Source organism: Curcuma longa, chromosome 4, assembly GCF_044706935.1.
Source record: "Curcuma longa cultivar G26 ecotype Majalengka, Jawa Barat chromosome 4, ITB_CL_G26_1.1, whole genome shotgun sequence".
Classification (NCBI taxonomy): Eukaryota; Viridiplantae; Streptophyta; class Magnoliopsida; order Zingiberales; family Zingiberaceae; genus Curcuma; species Curcuma longa.
Window position 1 is genome coordinate 6,153,434 of NC_133864.1, and position 21,861 is coordinate 6,175,294.

The following is a 21,861-nucleotide window of genomic DNA, read 5'->3' on the forward strand; positions in this document are numbered from 1 at the left end:
GATCAGAAGTATAATATCAATAGCACTATGAGACCAAACTGTTGCATCTGCACATTAGACATAAACTATTTGTGTACTTTTTGCTCTAAGGGAATATGGATGTCAATAGGTGTCTTTTAGGTCTCTAATTGTGGAATAATTACATGAGGTTCAAATGCAATAAACCCTTAACTGATAAAAGTGTGAAATCTATGAATTCCTTGAGAAGATGTAAATCTCTAAATCCACAATGTATTAGGTTTAACACAAACCTTTGAAGAATTATTCATCTATTTTGTGCCAAAATCAAAAGAGCACCGTAATCATTAAAAAATGTCACTTTTTCATTTATTATCACAACAATATCCCATCTCAGTATTTTAGTGTTATTATAGCAACTACGGGATGATAGTCATTTTAACAATTTTTATCAACACTAATAATACTATGTTGTAGCAATTACAGTTCATAGCTGCTACAATATGAACATTTCATCTTTGATTAATACTAATTAATATTATATTATAGTAGCTATGAATCATAACTATTACAACATAGATATTTTATTTTCGATCAACACTACTCAATATTATTTTGTAACAATTACGAAATCATAGCTGTTACATAATTATAATAGTCATATTACAGTAGCTATAATTTTTAATTATAAATTATAGCTGTTATACTATAGATAAATTTATTTTTAATCAATATTTATCAATATTATATTATATCAGTAATATAATCATAGCTACTATAACTATATAGTTGTAGCAACGATGGAATCATAACTGTATAACATCTCCAAAATTATAGCTGCTACAATTGTGTAGCAGCGCCAATTATAAAGGTGTATTCTGAAATAAAAATAGGCTATGGTGGGATGTAATATTTTTTTTGATAATAAATAAAAAAAAGATATTCTTTTAACGATTCCAATAAAAAAGGATACCTTTTTAATTTTTGCTTATAGATTCCCATATAAGCTTAGTAAAAAAGCACGACAATCAATCCACAATAGTGGACGACAAAGCTAATAGGCAATGAAAACAAACTACCTAGCGGAAATATTTTTCCAAAACATGTGATAATGGATGAGGTCCAGTTGATTTATTATAATAGTCAACTTAGATTATCTGGAATGAATTAACAAGGAAAGAATGATAATCAAGGAAAAAAATTATGGATGAAATATCTTTTTAATAGTAACATAGTAAGATCTTTTGATTAGGAAAAATCTATTCGAATAGGAAAAATATTATCTATTTTCATGATTTATTGGGTGAAATTTAGCCACCTTCATTATAAAAAAAATCTTATACATTTTGTCGATTATAAAAAACATTTTTTATAAAAAAAATAATAAGCCATAGATGGAAAGAACAGAAAGAGAGAAAAAAAAAGAGAAACCATGGAAAATTTAGGAATGTTTTAAGAATTCTTTTTAAGGTATGCATGCGTAGATAAGATTTAAAAGTTTTAATTCTTTAAAATCCATGTCAAATTTAAGATAACTAAGTTAGACTTGATTTAAAATAGTTATTTTACTAAGCCGCCAGTCCTCTTTCCGCACTCGATCTGTTAATCAAGCCACTTTTAACGGAAAAAAAAAGAAAAATCGCCATCGATCATGCTCCTTGGACCACCCGCCGCCGGTCTCGTCGTCTCTGGCCACCTCGCCATCCGCCGCAGAAGCGACGGAACCCTCCTTCCCTCGCTCTGTGCTTCCCCCCATCCCCCTCATGCCGCCTTCGACCTCCAATTTCGGACCTCGTGCCGCCCCCGTGGCACAACGAAGCTGCACCACTCCAGGCGCCCCCTTCCTCCAGTTAAATCTTCCTCCGGAGACGGCGCCTCCGGAAAATTTCTGCAGCAGGATGCTTTGCACTTCGTGGAGTTCCTCACCTCCGAGAGGGTAAAGGTAGTCGCTATGCTCGGCTTGGCTCTCGCCCTCTGCAATGCCGATCGCGCGGTCATGTCCGTTGCCATCGTCCCGCTCTCCAGGGCTCACGGCTGGACCCAGTCCTTCGCCGGCATCGTTCAGGTGTTGCTATTGTGCTCTGATTTTCTGTTGTTGATTAAGGTTGGAAGATTAGATTCTTTTGACAGTGTGTTCGGGTATCGTTTGCCTGTTCTCTAAATTTACCCTCTCATCACCACCACTATGCGCGCACAAAAATCTTCTACCAGAGCTTGTTTTTTTATAATGTCCTCACGCCATGTTAGACTTCTCTGATAGTTAGGTTATCATGACGGTCCTAAAGGCAAACGAAGTCAAGGATAGTGAGTCGCAGACTTATTCTGTTTGCCTCCAAAAGCCATTCTTTAATGTTGATCTCTTTGTTGTGAATTTCTGATTATTTGAGCAAACACAGAATCTAACTAAAACACCTTCCCATTTGGCACTTTGCATAGTAGGAGCAACCTGATGAGAAGACATATCATTAATAAATTTATGCCACCTATGAACTGGCTTATTCCATCTCACAAGAATAAAGGTACCTCCCTACATCCTTTAGATTGATAGTTCTCTCACACTAGCATGATTGATGCCCATGAGTCAAGCAGCTTGGTACCTCACTAGGATGCAAGGCCAATGCCCTGGATCTAAGATAGTTTATGATGTGGTGGAAATCTACCGCTGCACCAAAGACCGGTGACGAAACTTCCTCTTGTGATGTGGTTGGACTTGCACTAATCAATATGTGCTAGAGGGCGCTGGGAGTTATCTTGGCGAGGCACTTTCGATGCTTAAGTCATCACGAGTGCTATGAAAGAAATTGAACTAGTAAAAATGTTTATTGGATCTCGGGTTTGTCGGATGCGGGTTGTGTACTGAAGGTGCATTATTACTCGGGGTACATTAATCTCCTCCTTCAAGTTGGACTAAGGAGCGGAGTCAAATGAAGTTTGACTAAAGGAGCTTGGAATGTTTTCTCGCATATGGAGTGTAGGGTGCTCGAGTTGCTAAGTTATAAGAGCCACTCGGGAGGCTAAGTAAGCCAGACATTGAGCTGGATGGGGCACTCGGAATATTGAGTATTCAAGTGTGACTCGAGATGTCATGCAGTGGGAGTGACTCAAGAGGTCGATCACAAGTGCAATGCAAGGGACTTTGGTGAGAGTCCTTCCTGAGGACTTTGTGCTCAAGTAGATTTGGTAATATATAAACATGTAATGAACTTGACTTAGATAACAAAGGCCTATGTGGAACATATAAGTCGACCCCAAAGCTAGGGGCTAATAAGGAAGAACTCGATCTTAAGACTATAATATGAACCTACGAGGTTTAGGAGAGCATAGAAGGAAATCGATCCCACAACATGGGTGAAAAAGGTCGGGAAAATATAAGAAAGCCACTTGTTCTTACTGGGAGTGTAATAAAGAAATTTATCTTGGTCTTGCATAGGCCAGGGAGAGGTATCATAGAGAATTTCCACAACTTCATCATTCTCCTTGAATGAGCCAATGAGGTCGGGTAGAGAATAATAGTAGAACACCCGCATAACTCGATCTCTTGACTCAGATGGTCTAATAAGGTCAGGAAGAGAATAATAAAGACCATCTTGCGACTCAGATAGATTGACGAAGTCGGGAATAGAATAATAGTAGAACACTTGCAGAAATTGATCTCGTGACTCGAATGGACTAATGAGGTTGGGGAGAGTATAATAGAGGACCAAGCTCGATTCCACAGCTAGGATAGATCGACGAAGTCGGGGAGAGAATAATAGAAGACTAGCTCGATCCTGTTACTTAGAGGATTCGCGAAGTCAAGGAGAGAATATAAAGAATAAGCTGTCTCTTGACTTAGAACACCAACGAGATTGGGGATAGTATAATATAAAACCAAACTTGATCCCTTGATTCCCGAATACCTATAAAATTAAGAAGAGAATAACCAAGTCGATTTCTTAGCGAGAGAGAGTCTGTTGCTGCTAAGGGGAAAAGAGGCTTGATCTCGCAACTCCCAAATATCTGTGAAATCAAGGAGAGAATAACCAAGTCAATCCCGAGATCGTGGGGTAACTCGCAATTGTCTAGGAGAGTGTATAACTAGTCAATCTCAAGATCACAAGACAACTCGCAACTGATTGGGAGAGGTAAGGCCGAATTAACCCCTCGGTACGAGGGGAAAAGAGAGCTTGATCCCAAGACCTACTAAAGTTTGGGAGAGATAAGGGCCGAGTCAACCCCTTAGTATGAAGGGGAAAGAGAGCTCAATCTCGAAACCTACCAATATTTGGGAGAGCTAAGGGATGAGTTGATTGCTCGGTACGAAGGGGAAAGAGAATTTGATCCTAGGACTTGCCAAAGTTTGGGAGAGGTCAGGGCTAAGTCGACCCGTTGACTTGCCAAAATCTAGGAGAGGTAAGGGCTGAGTCAACCCCTCAATACGAGGGGGAAAGAGAATTTGTTCTTGACTTACCAAAGTCTAGGAGAGGTAATGGTGAGTCGACCCCTCGATACGAGGGGGAAAGAGCTTAATCCCGAGCTGAGACTTGCCAAAGTCTAATAGAGGTAAGGACCAAGTCGACCACTCTGATCGAGGGAGAAAGAGAGCTCGATCCTGAGACTTGCTAAAATTTAGGAGACATAAGTGTTGGGTTGTAATGGTGCAAACATAGTCCCACATCAAAAAACACATGGAAAAGATCATGAGTTTAAAAGGATGGAAAGTATCTTCATTGGTATAAGACCTTTTGGATAGAGCCCAAGAACAAAACCATGAGAGTTTAGGTCCAAAGTGGACAATATCATACCATTGTGGAGATATTCTGATTTCATCTGTACTAACAATAAGGGCCAAGTCGACCTCTCGATCCTAGGGGGAAAGAAAGCTCGATCCGAGACCCGCCAAAGCCTTGGAGAGGTATAAATACAAACTGACCTAGAAGCTGTGGGGTTTGGAACCACCATTCCAAATATGTTTTTACTAAGTTGAACATAAGTAGGAGAAGAAAAATCCATCCATGAAATGGATAAACCATAGCGATGTAAAACTTTATTGCCTTAGGAAAGAGGATGAGACTATAAAGTAAAACAAACGAAGTAATGAGAGTTAACAACTGAGAATGAAACTAAACTTGCTAGTGAAACTTCAATGCGAGTATTAGTTGATTATCATCCTCTCATTAAGTCATGATTATACCAACTAATTATGATCATTAATTACTAAAAACAATAACATTAAGTAAATATTCAGATAAACAAATTCTAACACAAAAGGATACCTTATTGTGCAACTTTTAATTATTCATTCTTTTCTTTCCCCTTCTTAAATTGCCATAGAGTTAAAGAAGCACATTTTGCCCTAGTCGGCATTGATCAAATTGGTGATTCTAATGAAGCACACAAAGCTAGGTAAGAAAGACATTTTTCTAAAGGTGCAAGGCAGGAATTTAGACAAAGCCTTCAAAATGCAATTGCTCTTTCTATAGGCGTATGCGTATTTTGTCGTTTTTATTATTTCCCTACTTTAGTTACTTGGACATGAAAGTTGTCCTGATGTAGGACAAAATCAAAATCTATGCTATAAGACAATGAAGGAACAAGCATTTTGGTATAATGAATGTAGCAATAGAAAATAAATAACTATGCTGACAACCAAAAGATAATAGAACTATAGGAATCATTATATATTTTTATGTTATCTCGAAATCTTCTCAGTTTAAATATTTGGTAGCTGGCATAACTCATAATACCCATTTTGTATTTGACATGAATATTGACACTTATCGTTTCCCATAGCTTTTTTAGTAGAATAATTTATAGGGTGCAGTGGTCTAAATGTGTCTGTCAACGGAGATGGGGATGAGTAGCTCTCGATCTGTCTCTTAGCTTCAAAAAGAAAATTTTCATATTTGCATAGACCATTGATGAGTGCATTGTATGTTATAATATTGGGAAAGAGACCCTTTGTAAGCATTTCATCTCTTTGCAACAAGTTTGTGAAAAATTATTTAGTATCCAAAATTCTTCCAGATTTGCAAAGTCCACCAATAATAACATTATAGATATTGTTGTTAGGCAGGAAATTCCCATTTTTAGTATGAGCGAACACATTTGTGATTTCATGAAGCTTATTAAATGAAATACCAAGCTCTTGCAGCTTTTTCTGATTGCTAACCTCTGGAGAAAGATATCTCTATGAGGTCTTGGAACGATAGGCCAGAAATCTCCAACGAAGAGACCTTCAACTGCTTCCACTTCCACCAAGTCGACAACCTCAGGCGGTAGTACAAGCCATTAGTAGCCTTGTCCTCCTTGTCCTTTTGGAGCAACCCTTCTAGTCTTTGTGGCTTGTTGGTGAGCGCTTGTTACAAGTGGAAGATGACCCTCCTCAGCTTGCTCTGCTCTATGATAGGGGGAGTAAGGAGTCAGTGGTTTTTTACTTTGCCCAAAGGCGGAGCAATGGTGTTGCCGTGCTTGGCCACGTCGGGGAGGTGGCTCCTCATGCGGTTGTGCAACCCTCCAAAAGAGGTGAAAGACTTGTAAAATACATAACAATGTAGGGGCAATGATGGAAACAAGGGAGGCTCACCTTGGTCTCGTTGTTGGCCTTGGGGATGTGGAAGGGGCCAACATCCTCGTCGGCTATGTGGGTGAGCTTGACGTACTTGCAGTCGGGCCGAAGACCTTCGTCATTGTTAAGGCCTTTGTTGACAACCATGGTGGCGGAGAGGTAGAAGTGGTGGGCCAAGGTCTTTGAGTGTGGTAGTATAGAGCACGTGAGCCTTGAGATGTTGCATGGGGGAAGAGGAGAGGTGTTATATGTTGGACGGTTTGAATGACAATTACACCAAACTGCCAATGCCATTGTTTTTTTTTGTAGCGTGGACTGACTTTGTCATTGTCATTGTCATTGCCGCCCCAGTCGTAGCATTTGGTTCGGAATGTTAAAGCCCTAGCCTCCTTTATGCCCTAAGGAAAAGCGTTGATCCCTAGGGTTCACATCAAGGAAAGAAAGGAAGTGGGAGCGACGATGACTTGCAATTGTGGCCTTTTACCCCTTTAAAGTTTCTCAACATCTTCACTCGTTTTCCAATAGACGATGCTAAAATGATGTGATAGAAATTTGTAACCGCACTGAAGATCGATAACGAGCTTCCTCTCGTGACATGACTAGATCTGCATGAATCAACACGCATCAGAGTTCGATGCTTAAGTCATCACGAATGCCATAAAAGAAATCAAATTAGTAAAAATGTAGAAGGAAGTTAACTACGTTATTTATGGAGAACCATGCTCTACAATCCTAACGGGTTATCGTATCTCAGGTTCGAGGGTTGCGGGTCGTGCATTGAAGGGGCCTTATTAACTGAGGTATTAGTTTCAAATAGAGCTTTGAACTGATCCAAACTTTTAAAAGTTTATGCAGGTGATATGTTGTTGAGCCATTGCATAATGCCAATTAGTAGGACACATATGCAATTGATATTTTTTCTTTTAAAGAGAAAGCTAATATCACTATATTGAAATTAGTATATAACATAATGTATAAAAAAATATGAGTTTGCTTCTACTTTATAAACCTGAGCAATCTATAAACAAAATTTACTTATATTTAAAATAAAATTAATAATCCTAATTAATAAACGATTTCATATAAATATTTTGCATATGAATTTAAGCAGTACATATAACATAAAACATATAACAATCTATGTTAACCAACCAATGCAATCAAAACAGAAGAAAATCTACATGTCAATCAAATGAATAATTACAATAAGTTGTCTAGTTAGGGAATATAACTGAATGAGTATTAACTTGGACATGAGTTGAAATATAACAAGTTTAGGATTGGTTTAATATGTATTATGCAATTATAAGCAGATGTCATGTAATTTGCTAATGCATAAGGCTATGTGATTAAATAAGTGACTTATGCAAAATTTTCTAAAGAATGAACTTGGTGTTATGCCAACTTAACTAAATTTATTGCCTTCCTGATTTGGTTTTCTTGTCTTGTTCTTTCAAGTGGACAAATTTATTGCTAATTTGTGGAGTTGGTTCACTGAGATAGTGCTAGTACTGCATGTTGTTGTTGGGATTGGTTATCCTGAGTTGGTAGGATAATTGAGTTGTTTAATAATTTGTTTTTGGTCTTGAGCATGTTTATGCTATTCTTGGTATTTGGTGTTACTTTTGGTGGTCTTCTAAATAGTGTTTTGCTTAATTGTAGTGATAAATATGGATAGAGCATGTTGATTATCCTTTTAGGTTTTATATCTTAGTCACATATTTGAGGAGCTTAAATCTATTCATATACTTGCTTATTCTTGGACTCAGTTATACAGTTATATGATTCCTGGTACATGAATTAAATTGTGAAATGATCACACAACAACGCTAAACTAGCTTGAAATGCTTAAACAACACTAAACTAGCCAAATAGGTTTTAAAAGAACTAACCTATTGGAAGGCTTATTAAATGATATTCTTTCCTTGTTGTATTATCACATGGGCGATTTTGTGGGGTTTAACATGGTATTATTTTCGAAATATTGATACATCTAGATTCATATCTTTAAAGTGCTTTATCCTCCATATAGCCACTATATGTTGATGTCTTTGTTGATCGTATATTTATAAAATGAACCACTATGCAGAAATTATTGACTTAGGTTAGTCTTTCAAAATAACCATTACTTGAGAATGACATAGCTAAGCAATAAGTAAACCAAAAGTGCAATAATCATTGTGTGAAGAGTCAAAGTGAAATAACAACTATTGTAAATAAAAATAAATGTTAAAAGTGAAATTCCTAACTCTACTCTTTTAATGACATAGTTGAACAATAAGTAAACCTAAAGTGCAATGTGTGAAGGCTCAAAGTGAAATAACAACTATTATAAATAGTGAAAATAAATGTTAAAAAGTAAAATATCTAAGTCTAGCCTTTTGTTAAGAGTGCTTGACTGTACATAGAGACACGGTAGCGTGGGTTGCTCACGGTCAATATTTATATTGCTTTGTTTATTATTGGTGAGGAATTTAACCTATGTATGATATTATACTGAAGCAAGATGTAACTCTAGTGATTCACTTCTTAGTATATTTATTTGTGATAAATAAATGATGACGATTAAAAGTAAATTTTCCTATAACAAATAAATGGTGATAATTAAATATGGATTTACTTGTGATAAATAAATGGTGACAATTAAAAGTGAATTTTGTTGTGATAAATAAATGACAATAATTAAAGGTGGATAATTATAATGTGATCATTAGCAAGTGACTATGGTTAAGTATAAATCAAAGGTCAAAATGTCAAGAAAGTTGTATTGGTGTTTCAGTCAACGATATTGACATTCCAATGTATGGTACTGGTGGTGAATTGGAACTTGAAGGAGGATGGAGATAAAGAGGAAAAAGTAGTATACTTAAGTTCAAACTTTGATTTCCATCCATTCTATATTATCAACAAATTAAAAAATAACAATATTATCTCTATTCTTCTAGCACGCCAAGGAGTGTTGAGTACTTGTATGAAATGATACTCGTTGAGATGACTGATACAACGACACAAGAGGCGTATTTGTCGAATATTATTGAGTTTCAATAATTTATCAAAATGGTTTTGGCTCGACATGATACAAGATTTCAAATGATGTTATAAATACTGTTATTATCCTAAAGAATCTAATGCACATAATGAAGTACTAAAAATGAAAGTTGAATGGTATATTTCTTTGAATTTTTAATTGTTGTTATTTTTTTGAGTTCTTAATTTAGGATAATAATTTCATTCATATCTCTCTATTGTACCCACATTGCAATTTGTACTCACTTTTTAGAGATTATTGACCTCTAGATGTAGGTGTCATGTTAATTGTGTCACCATGTATGTTTTATTTAAGGTGTGCATTTTAGTTAGATTTGTGTCTCACTTTACTCTAAGATTATTATAGACTGTGTGTGACAAGTGAAACTTGCTTCTAGACGGACCTAGCTTTGGCATGGTATAGACATCTTAAATACTATGGATTCTGTCATGCCAAGCTAGTCCATGCAGCTTGCTTGATACCTCTAGGTTCAACATGAAGGCTTTTTGTTTTTAGTAATGATGACCTAGTTTGTAAGTTGAATAAGATATTTTATTGGTTGAAATAGGACTTTAGGCAGAGGTACAAGGTAGGAGTAAAGCATGATTTCTATTGGATGTCAAGTTATATATTTCTTTTATATTAAGAGTTTTGCTAACTTTGGCTATATATTACTTGGATGATGTCAATGGCAAGAAGTGATATCCAAGAAATCAATAGGTTGGTTGAAAATCAATTATCAGTTGAATTTGCAATGCAAGACTTTGGTTAGTAAATAAAATTCTTAGTTTAATTTTTGTGACATAGATGGAAATTTTAGCACACATGATATATATTGAAAGGGTTTTTATCACACATGAATCAAAGTCAATTTCAACCCTTTAGCAATCATGTCTATTATCGAAGGAATGCACTACTACATGACAAGGAAGTTTGATGTATATCATAATTTATACATTCAAAAGCTATGAAGTGGACCTTTTGTTACTTGAGACATAAGGTATATCACTTTGTTTGAACATAAATCAAATGATATTATAAGGCTTTTTGATGCAAACTTGGGCAAAGATATTGGTTCTACGAGTACCGTTGTCTACATTTGTACATTGGGTGGTACTATTATCGACTAGGTGTCTTGGTTATTGTTAGAATATTTAGGGATAAATATTCTGTTAGGGATAAATATTCTGTTTTTCTTTTTTTATAGAACAATTCTCCTAGAATAGGTCCCTATATTCGTGTATAAATAGGGGCTTATTTCTTGTAATAAAGTAAGATTCCATATTATTTTACATGGTATCAGAGCGAGGTTGGGTTTAGGGTTATCCGCCCGAACCAATCCTCTTCCTTCTCTCTCTGTTTGCCACGTGTTTTCCTCGCGTGCGTTTCTGTTCGTCGTTTTTACCGACCGAATCGCGACTTCTTCTCTCGCGATCCCTCTTCCGCTTCTCGACCGAATCGCGACTTCTTCTCTCGCGATTCCTTTTTCGCCGGCGACTTCTTCTCCTCTCGGCTCACTGCTTTTGGCTGTCAATTCCGAATCAATAGAGGTGATCCTTCAGGCGGCACTTCTATCAACCGCCTTCCTCGTCGCACGTTTTCCTTGTCGCGACGAGCAATCGCAGCGGCTTCCTCGTTGCGCATCTTCCTCGACACGACGAGCAGCACGCCTTACTCATCGTGCGTTTTCCTCGTCGCGCGTCTTCCTAGACGCGACGAGCAGCATGCCTTGTCGTGTGTTTTCCTCGTCGCGAAGCAGCAATCGCAGCGACGTCCTCCTCGCGCGTCTTCCTCAACGCGACGAGCAGCACGCCTTCCTCGTCGCGCGTTTTCCTCGTCGCGACGTAGCAATCGCAGCGGCTTCCTCGTCGCGCGTCTTCCTCGACGCGACGAGCAACATGCCTTCCTCATCGCGCGTTTTTCTCGTTGCGACGCAGCAATCGCAGCGGCTTCCTCGTCGCGCGTCTTCCTCAATGCGACGAACAACACGCCTTCCTCATCGCGCATTTTCCTCGTTGCGATGCAGCAATCGCAGCGGCTTCCTTGTCGCGCGTCTTCCTCGACACGACGAGCAGCACGCCTTCCTCATCGCGCGTTTTTCTCATCGCAACGTAGCAATCGCATCGGCTTCCTCGTCGCACGTCTTCCTCGACGCGACAAGCTAACAGATCGTCCAAAGTTCTATTGCTCCTTCAACTTCCACTTAACAGTTGCTTCAAGAGCTAAGATTTGGAGAGGTTACACAAATGTCACTTATATATGACAACCAAGCCGCTATGCATATCGCTTTGAATTCAGTTTTTCATGAGAGGACAAAGCATATTGAAGTCGATTGTCACTTTGTCAGAGAGAAAGTCATATCTAGTGAAATATCTACTAGCTTTATTAACTCACAGGATCAACTAGCAGATATATTCATCAAGTCACTGAAAGGTTCTCGAATTAACTATATATGTAACAAGCTGGGTACATATGATTTATATTCTCCATCTTGAGAGGGAGTGTTAGAATATTTATGGATAAATATTCTGTTAGGGATAAATATTCTATTAGGGATAAATATTCTATCTTTCTTTTTTTATAGAATAATTCTCCTAGAATAGGTTCCTATATTCGTGTATAAATAGGGGCTTATCTCTTGTAATAAAGTAAGATTCCATATTATTTTACAGTTATTAACATAGTTGGTCTTTACCACATACGCTATTGTTGTTAATTAAATAAAAATATGATTTGCCTGAAGAACCTTGAAGAGAGTCCTCCACAAAGTAGGGCATAGTGTCTCCAAAACACAATTAAGGTGTTGCACACCTTACAAGAAAAACATTCTCCATGACATGCAATGCATTATTAGCTGAAATATCATGTCATTTCTACATCATTTGACGATACATTGCTAGAAAATACAAGAATCATAATTTCCAACATACATGTTAGCCAAGGTAGTAATTGCAGAAATTGAGCCTTTGCAGGACCTCATTGTTTTCCATTATGTCCAAGGCTACAGAAAGGGTGAAGCTTGTGAACTCAATTAGAGGGAGATGAATCTTTTTAGTAAATCAATTACGCAATGGGCGATTGTAAAAGTGAAGCTTGATTGATGCATAACATAAACATTCACAATTTAGCTTGACAATGAGCTCACCAATGGTGGGAGTGACATGGTGCAAGGGAAAAGCTCGAGTTGTAACAATTTCAACTTGGCCTTTGAGCATGTCTATCTTTTCCTTTTTTTTTTTGACCTGACTTGGTGTTCTACCAACTCAACTATTTATGTGTAACATAAAGATTCAACAATTGAGCTTGACAGTGAGCTAACCAATGGCGCAAGGGAAAAAAAACTTTTGAGTTGTAACAATTTCAACTTGTGCCTATGAGCATGTTTACGTTTTCCCTTTTGATTTTTTTTGAACTGGCTTAGTGTTCTCAACTAGTTGTGCTTTGATTTGTACTAAGTGCATTGTTGATTTGACCTCTTGTTGTGTGGGCTTGTCTAGGTGTGCTGCCAATCTGATTCATTGCTCACTCAATTGAGTCTCAATTATATATTCAATATAGTATGAATGTTATGCTGTATGCACATGATCTGTTTATTTATTTATTTTATATTTTTCAATAGTTGTTGTAGTTCTATTTATGCCCTAGACACCTTGTTTTTGAGTGCCAAACATCTTTGGCCGATAAAATGTGTTTGTTGTAGACATAAGATATCTTTGTGTGCTTTCATCAAACTATGTAAAATTTGAGTCTCTTGTTGATATTTTTTTTCTCTTCACTTTTTTTGTATTTCTTATGTCATGCTGCATCTATGAGGGTTTTCATTCCTAGCAATCTAGACGAGCCCTTTAAAAACTAGATTAGGCATTACTTGATTGTCTCTTCATTTATTTTCTTTGTAATTATGTTAATTGTGTATAACACTTAGATGCATACATACTTGAAGCAAAGTAACATAAAATAAGCATTTTTTAAACCAAACTGGATTAACGAAGAGTGCTCTTATAGCAGAAAAATATTATCCTTCTCATTGTTTCTGAACCATTCATTGTCTCCATAAAGGGAATTCTTATTAGACATAAAACATCTACACAATTTGGGAAATTTTACATATTGCACCACTCTTCCACTTTATTTTCTTGTGTAATCTTGTGAGTGCAATGAACAAATTGAGGATTCCTGCAAAAAATCAATGGTACACAGCAATGTGTTGTAGGAAGTATGCATTTGATGCTAGCGTTAACTAAAATTCACTTTATGTGTGCCAAAATGAAAATGATTGCCTAGACTCACCATCATATTTTGCTCTTAAATTCTTGTACATTTCTAGCTTTACTTCACGAAAAATGTTCTCTAATAGTTGTGTTAGTATCATCCTCTTCTCTAAATTTTTATCAGCTTCCATTGTAGTCATCTTTCCTGTGGGGGTATCTCTTGTCACCTATAGCTGGAGGAGCTCTTGTAGATTATTATGGTGGCAAACTAGTAATGGCATGGGGTGTAGCTTTATGGTCCTTGGCTACTCTTCTTACACCTTGGGCTGCAGAGACTTCTTTATGGTCACTGCTTACCATGAGAACTCTGCTAGGAATTGCTGAAGGAGTGGCATTGCCGAGCATGAATAACATGCTTTCAAGGTATTGTTGTAGGAAAATTGGGTGAATAATATCTTTTCATTGAATATTTGTGCTATGAGTCACCTCCTTAATTCTCTGAATTGCTTGCACTTTTGTGGAAATGTAAAAATGTTTTTAACCAGCCTTTATCTTATAGGTGGTTCCCGCAATCTGAACGATCTAGGGCAGTGGGAATTGCGATGGCTGGTTTTCAACTTGGCAATGCAGTTGGACTGTTGGTTTCCCCTGTCATTATGTCACAAACTGGCATTTTTGGACCATTTATAATATTTGGGCTATTTGGATTTCTCTGGGTGTTGATATGGGTATCTGCAACATCAAGTACGCCTGAGAAACATTCCCAAATATCCAAAATGGAGCTAGACTACATTAAAAATGGCAAGAAAGAACCAATTTCAGGAACTAAGGAATTCACAAAGGCAAGAATTATCCCTCCTTTCAGAAAACTATTATCAAAGTTTCCTACATGGGCTTTGATCTTTGCAAATGCCATGCATAGCTGGGTAAGAAATATGACATTCATAAATTGATAAGGTACATTTTTTTTTACTGACAGCTAAATCCATGTGATTGTTTTTGCAGGGGTATTTTGTTATACTTTCATGGATGCCAATTTACTTCAACACGGTAAATACTTTTAGCACTTGTGCGTGCTTCCAGTTTGTAATTTTTGAATCAACTAATTGAGAACAGGTATATCATGTTGATCTACGACAAGCTGCATGGTTCAGTGCACTTCCATGGGTAATGATGGCTATTTTAGGCTATTTTGCTGGGGCTTTGTCAGATTTGCTAATTCAGAATGGTTTTAGCATTACCTTTACCAGAAAAATTATGCAGGTGAGTATGACCACATTCCTAGTAGAAATAGGATCTTGTGATGCATTTATGTTGTTGTAAACATTATTTTAAAAAAAAAATACTTTGTCAATTTTGTTCATGTTTCCAATGTAAACCACCTACTCAACTTTGTACTCCGGTTCTAATAGAGAAACCTTTAACTTGGTGCCTTCACTTACCTTGTAAAATTGTTGATTGTTCTGTTGACAACATTTAATAATTTTCTAGTTGTTAATTTTGGCAAAATATTATGTATTTATACTTCTATAATTTCTGAGTTAACATGCTGAATGGCCTTGTGAATTGTGATACCATACGAAGAATATACTGAATTATCTTTTAGAATTATGTTAGCATCTATTTCTGGAGTTTGGATTAGGCATTAGTTTTTGTGAATTACCTAAATACATCTCATTAGATAAAGAGACATTTCTGGTGATGCTGTTATTTCGAGGTGTAGGAATGAACTTATTCTCTCGGCCATACTTTACTCATTACTTGAGTAGTATAATTAGTATTAGTCCTTATGACCAATAATTTTATAAGGCTATGGATGCTTTGTTTTCACAACTTTTCTTTCAATTTAGGAGTAAAAGTGAAACATTGTATGCCATATCAGGAGGTATCCTACTTGGTGATAGTATAATAAAAGAGAACCTAGAACTAATTAATCATGTACTAACTCAAGATAAACAAGAAATTCAACAAACTTTATATATTTATTTATAAAATTTTTTGCTACAAGTATAACAAAATTAAACTGATAAAACATCCAATGAACAAAACAAAAAAATATTATGAACAAAAATCAAACAAGAATCAACAGTTTGAGATCTCTAAGCAGCTCTATAATCTAGCTGAAACCACCTACGATATAAAAGGGTGCCTTTATTTACAAAATTAGAGGTCACAAAAAGGAGACAGTAAGCATAAATTTGTTAAGTGGTAATGAGAAAAGATATGTGTAAATCTAATTTTGTTTAGGAGGTTAAGGAACTCTAGCATATACAACTTTAAAATTTTCTTTAGGTTCTTTTAACTTATACACATATGGATATATAGATATATCTATAATCATCTATGATTTTTTTGGTAATGTAAAAAATTCCGCCAAACAAAATATTTTTAATAGGAGGAGATCTAAATTGACATGTAGGAGTAAGAAATGAGGAATATGATAGGAAGCATGAGGGTTATGATTTTGGAATAAGAAATAAAGGAGGAAAAACTATATTGAATTTTGCAATGATATTTGAACTTATAATAGCTAATATGATTTTCAAGAAAAGAGAAATACTTTGTTGTATTTAAAAGTGAGAATAATAAGTCGCAAATTGACTGCCTTATGATTAGAAATAATGATAGAAAAAATTATAAAGATTGTAAGGTCATCCCTGTAAAAAACTTGAATAACCCAATATATGTTAGTAGTGTTGGATATGCGTTTGAAGCATAGTATCAATAGAAGGAAAATATGCACGAGTTCTAGAATCAAATGATGGAAATTAAAGGATAGGAAACAAAACATATTTTAGAGAGAATAAGAGTACAATTATTACGAGAAATATATGACGACTTAAATATAACATGGGATAAGATGACATTAAAGTTGAAAATAATAGCAAAGAGTATATTCGGTGAATCAAAAGGACGTGCACCACCGAGTAAAGAATGTTAATAGTGGAATGAGAAAGTACGGGAGAAAGTATAGAAAAATGAACAACCTATAAGTTATTATACACTTATAAGAACAAAGAAACTTTAAAAAATATGCAGTAGCCAAGAAAGCAATGAGTGAAGTCAAGAATGAAACTTTTAAACGCTTGTATTGATAGTTGGATACAAAAGAATGGGAAAGGGACATCTATAGAATAACTAAAACGAGAGAGAGAAAGACAAGAGATCTTATTTAAATAAGATGCATTAAAAATGAAAGCAATAAGGTACTAGTGAATGATGATGAAATAAAAGAGCGATGGAAGAAGTATTTTCATCAATATTTTAATAAAGATTTTAAGTGACCAACTTAACTTAGGTAATTTAAGTAAGTCAGAATAGTATGAGAATTTAATTTTTATCATAGAATTCAAATTTTGGAAGTAAAATATATTTTAAATAGATTCAAAATGGTAAAGTAGTTGGATCAATATTTCGATAGAGGTATGGAAGTGCCTAGGGAAACAAGTTATTAAACTTGATATTAAAAACGAAAAAATATCGGATTAGTGGAGGGTAAATACTCTAGTCCCCTTATATAAAAATAAAAGGGAGATACAAAATTGTCTGAATTATAGGGATATTAAGTTAATTAGTCATATTATGAAATTTTGGAAAAGGATAATGGAAAAAGACAAAGGAAGGAGACCATGGTAACTAAAAATCAATCTGGATTTACGATTAGAAGGTCGACAATAGAAACTCTATATCTTCTCAGACAACTAATTGAAAAATATTAGAAATAAAAGTATGACTTACACATGATATTCGTCGATCTAGAAAAAACTTATGACAAAATCCTGAGATAACTTATGTGAAGAATTCTATGTTGGTGTAAGGAACACCAGATGATCGAACCTTAGTTTTGATAATGGCAAGAGGTTCAAGTTAAGTGTGTGGTGATTACTAACGAGCTGATCTAAGTTTGCAGGGAGCACAGGAAAGTCCTAGTTGAGGCTAGGCACAGGCAAGCCCTAGTGGAAACTAGGCAAAGGAAGTTCTAGCTGCAGGCTGGCTAGGCAGTGGAAGTCCTGGCTGGAGGCTAGGCAGTGAAAAGTCCTGGTCTGGAGGACTAGGCAGGAAGACTTGGCGGATCAAGTGCACTAGGTGGAAGTTTAGGCAGGTTAGGTGGACCAGATGTCTAGCAGTGGAAGTATAGGCAGGTTAGGTGGACCAGATGTCTAGCAGGAAATCTTAGGGGTTGAGGATCGAAGCTAACTAGAAGTCCAACAAGTCTGGAGGACTTGGTTGGCAAACAGGTAAATTCTCCCGAGTGGAGTGGATAAGGGCGCGTTCCCAGTGTGAGAATAGTAGGCGTCGGTCTGACCTAGGATTTCATTGGAAATTCGAAGTCAAGACCAAAACAATTATCTTTTTCTGTTAGTTTTGTGCTAACTTGTAATGCAGGAAAGGAGGGACGGGAACTTTGTGTCCCAGACGTCCTTATCCGGATCTAGACGATCAGACTCCAGGCGCCCGAATTGGTTCCAAGCGACCGGATGTCAGCGGAATGGGGCCAACGAAGTAGTGAGGTGGCAGAGTCCTAGTGGTCGGGACACCTCAGCTTCTAGGCGCCCGAACCAGTTCCAGGCGTCTCGGATCTGGATAGGCGTTGCAGAAGTCAAAGTTCATCCGGAACCTCCATGTCAGCATACAGGCGCTCGGAAAGGGATACAGACGTCTGAAAGTGCCGAGTCAGCAGCGCCGATAGTGGATCGACGAGATAGTGTGGAGGTGTTTGGAAAGGCTTCCAGGTGCCCAGAAAGCCCAATAAAAGAGCATCGAGGGAGACCCCTCAGTGCATCATTCTACAGACAACCGACGACTATCTGCACGCAAAGCATCAACCAGGAACGTCGTCTAACGTCGAAGTGCTGCACAAGAAGTCAACGCCTTCATTCCTTCGGTAACTCTAAAGATTCTGTACTTAATTTTTAAAGGTGGTATCGTTATTACCGTTCCTATATTTTGTAATCGTTAAGTCCCTTTTGTAAGAGGGGAGTTATTTAGTCGATTGCCCAATGTAAACGGTCAACTGATCGTGGGCTTTGGAGTAGCAGCTTGTGATTATGAACCAAGTAAAACATCTGTGTGCTTTTCTTTGTGTTTTTTATTTTTCGCTGTATTTACAACTCTAATCGCAAGAATTCACGGGCAATCTTACGAAATTCGAAAATGCTATTGATAGTACTATTCATCCCCCTTTAGCGCTCTCAATGATCCTACATTCTAAAATGATAAATCCCAGTCAGTCGCATTGACTCAATCCCTGGGGGTGACCGGCCCGGTCCCACGGAAGTTTCCTAGCGGCCACTAGGGTAAATCGGGAAGCGCACGTAGCGGCCAACCCAGATGCCCAACATCCTTTGATTGCGATCCCCATTTGGAGGAAAATTCTTACAAATACGCTATAGCTGGGGATCGAACCGCGAGTGCCTAGGTGACAACCTGGATGTCCTACCGCGGCACCATGACCCCGGGGACAACGATCCTACATTCTAGAAAAGATATGTGTTAGCATATCGTATATTGAAATGATGAAGATATGTATGAAGATGTAATAATAAGAGTGAAGACTCCGTACGGATTAATCGAAGTATTTTTTATAAAAATAGAGTTACATCAAAGATCAACTCTAAATCCTTATCTTTTTATACTAATCATGGATAAACTCACTGGATACATCCAAGACATGTTACCAAGGTATATGTTTGCATATGCTGTTTTGGTGGATGAGACATGTGAAGGAGTAAATGCTAAATTTGAATTTTGGCAAAAAAACATTAGAAGTGAAAGGTTTTAGGCTTAATATAGTAAAGATAGAAAATATGAAATTTAAGTTTAGCAATATTAGACGTAATAAGGTAATTATTAAGATATGAGATGATGAATTATTTGTAACCAAGGACTTTAAGTATTTAAGATCATTTTTATAATAGGATGGAGGGTTGAGAGAGATTTCTTATATAAAATATAAATAAGATGGTTAAAATGGAGGAAAGCATTAGATTTTTTTTGTGATCATAAAATTTAACAGGATGTTTTACAAAACAACGGTTAGATCTGTTTTATTATATGGAGTTGAATGTTGGCATATGACTTGAGCACATAAGCAAAAGATAATGGTCACATAGATGAGAATGTTAAAGTAGATGTGTGGATATATGAGGATGGACAAGATAAGAAATGAAAATATTAGAAAGAAAGTCATGATTGTACCTATTGAGGGAAAACTTTGGAGGCCATGTTTAAGATAGTACAGATATGTACTTAGATGATCAATAAATACTCTAATTAGGTAATGTAAAACTATGACAAATACGTATATTAAATGTGAAAGAGGAAGGCTAAATAATACTTAGTTAACAATGATAAAATAAGATAAAATTTATTTAAATATACATAATATACTAGGAGATAGAATCCAATAGTGAAGAAGGATCATATTGTCAACCCCACTTGGTGGGATAAGACTTAGTTGTTATTGTTGTATCGATATTTCGAGTTACTACAATCATTTCTAAATTATTATCTTCTTTTATCATCAATAAAATAATTATCAATTATCATTATTTAATCAACATGTATAAATGTCACTAATGATATAAGCATCAACCTGAATACATGGCATTAATAATAAAAGTCTAAATTCATTGAGAAGTGAATCACTAGAGTTTCTCGACTTTTAACTCTAAATTAAAGTAAAAAAAGTAAATTTTATTTTATGCAAATTGAACCAAACAAAATCAAATCAAATTAGGAAAAAAAATAAAAATATAATTAGTTCATTAAAGAATTTCATATAAAAGTCTGCTTTTGTTCGGATCTGAGTGCTCGAATCCAGCCAACTCAAATTTGATCTGAGTTGACTCTGGGCTTAGTTCGATTGCTTTTGTTTGTTTCTCTTATATTTCTTCAATCTTGCTTCCAGCTTCTGGTTTTTGTAAGATTAGCATACATACAAACAAATAACTTAAACCTAATTGTAGTTTGTCTGATCAACTAGACTTACCTAAGTCTTATCATGTAGGTCTAACCTACTACGCTTATCCTTACCTAACTTTCAGTTAGAGCTAGTCACTCGGTAAACTTCTCACCTGTCAAATATCCGATCATCCTTGACATGCTTGGACTTTCTCTTACCTAACCTCCAGTTAGGACTAGTCACATAGTAGAGTTCCCATCTGTAAAATATCTGGTCATCCTTTACCTGCTTAGACTTTCGTTTGCCTAAGAGTTAGTAACACTTTTACCATCCTAAGAGTTAAGAACAATAGACGAATAATATGAAAGCAATTTAGTTGCCGATAAAAGGATTAGCAAGTGCGTTTGGTTGTCGGTGCAGCATTTAGACGTCACGACAGTGTCTCGAGAGCTTTGATCGCGTGTAGAGTCACCGTAGAGTGAGAGTGAATTGGTGTCGTTAGGGTTCCCCTTGCCACTATTTTTATGGACAAATTCGAGTACCTGGAACTCCTTTTGGGTGTCTCCACGTTGGCTTGTTGATCCTCTATCGACGTTGACTTAGCATCTCCAGACGCCTATATCTCTTTCAGGCGCCCCCTTCCAGGCGCCTCGAATGGTAATGTAAAGGTTGCCAAATAGCTTTGACTCTACCGTGCCTTATCCTTCTCTTGGCGCCTAGAGCCTTCCGGGTGCCTGAAAGTTGAGGTGCCATCGACCAATCCTAACTGGCCACCTCATCTACTTTGTTGTTCTGAAGAGCTGACATCCGAGCACCTAGACCCCTTCTAGATGCCTAGACCATCCAATCGCCCATATCCAATAGGAGTGCTCGAAATCTAAAATTTTGATCCCTTAATTTCTTGCATCACAGAGTTAGCACAGGATGCATTTATAGGAAATTTAGAGTTGGAAAGTTTTACAACTATCTGTTCTTAACTTTTAGGTTTCCCGTGAAATTCTAGGTCAGATTGACGTCTACTATTCCCTTCAAGGGAACTCATCTTCACCTACTCCTTTCAGCAGAGTTTACCTTTTGCCAATCATCCGATCCTCCAGACCTTATTGGACTTTTGCTCAGCATTCAATCCTCCGCCCTTATGACTTTCCTTCAATGTCCAATCCTCGCTGACCTATCGTTTTGCTAGACATTCGGTCCACTTACCCACCTAGAT

At 36.7% G+C, this 21,861-nt stretch overlaps 1 protein-coding gene across 1 annotated transcript; it reads left to right on the forward strand.

Annotated features, from left to right (window-relative positions):
- The first annotated feature begins 1,570 nt into the window (after positions 1 to 1,570).
- LOC141826986 (putative anion transporter 3, chloroplastic) lies at positions 1,571 to 21,818 on the forward strand. Its single transcript, XM_074714286.1, has 6 exons — positions 1,571 to 2,023; positions 13,941 to 14,167; positions 14,304 to 14,670; positions 14,750 to 14,794; positions 14,861 to 15,007; positions 21,633 to 21,818. The coding sequence occupies exons 1-6, from the start codon at positions 1,610 to 1,612 to the stop codon at positions 21,816 to 21,818; spliced, it is 1,386 nt and encodes a 461-aa protein (XP_074570387.1). The 5' UTR covers positions 1,571 to 1,609.
- Positions 21,819 to 21,861: the final 43 nt, after the last annotated feature.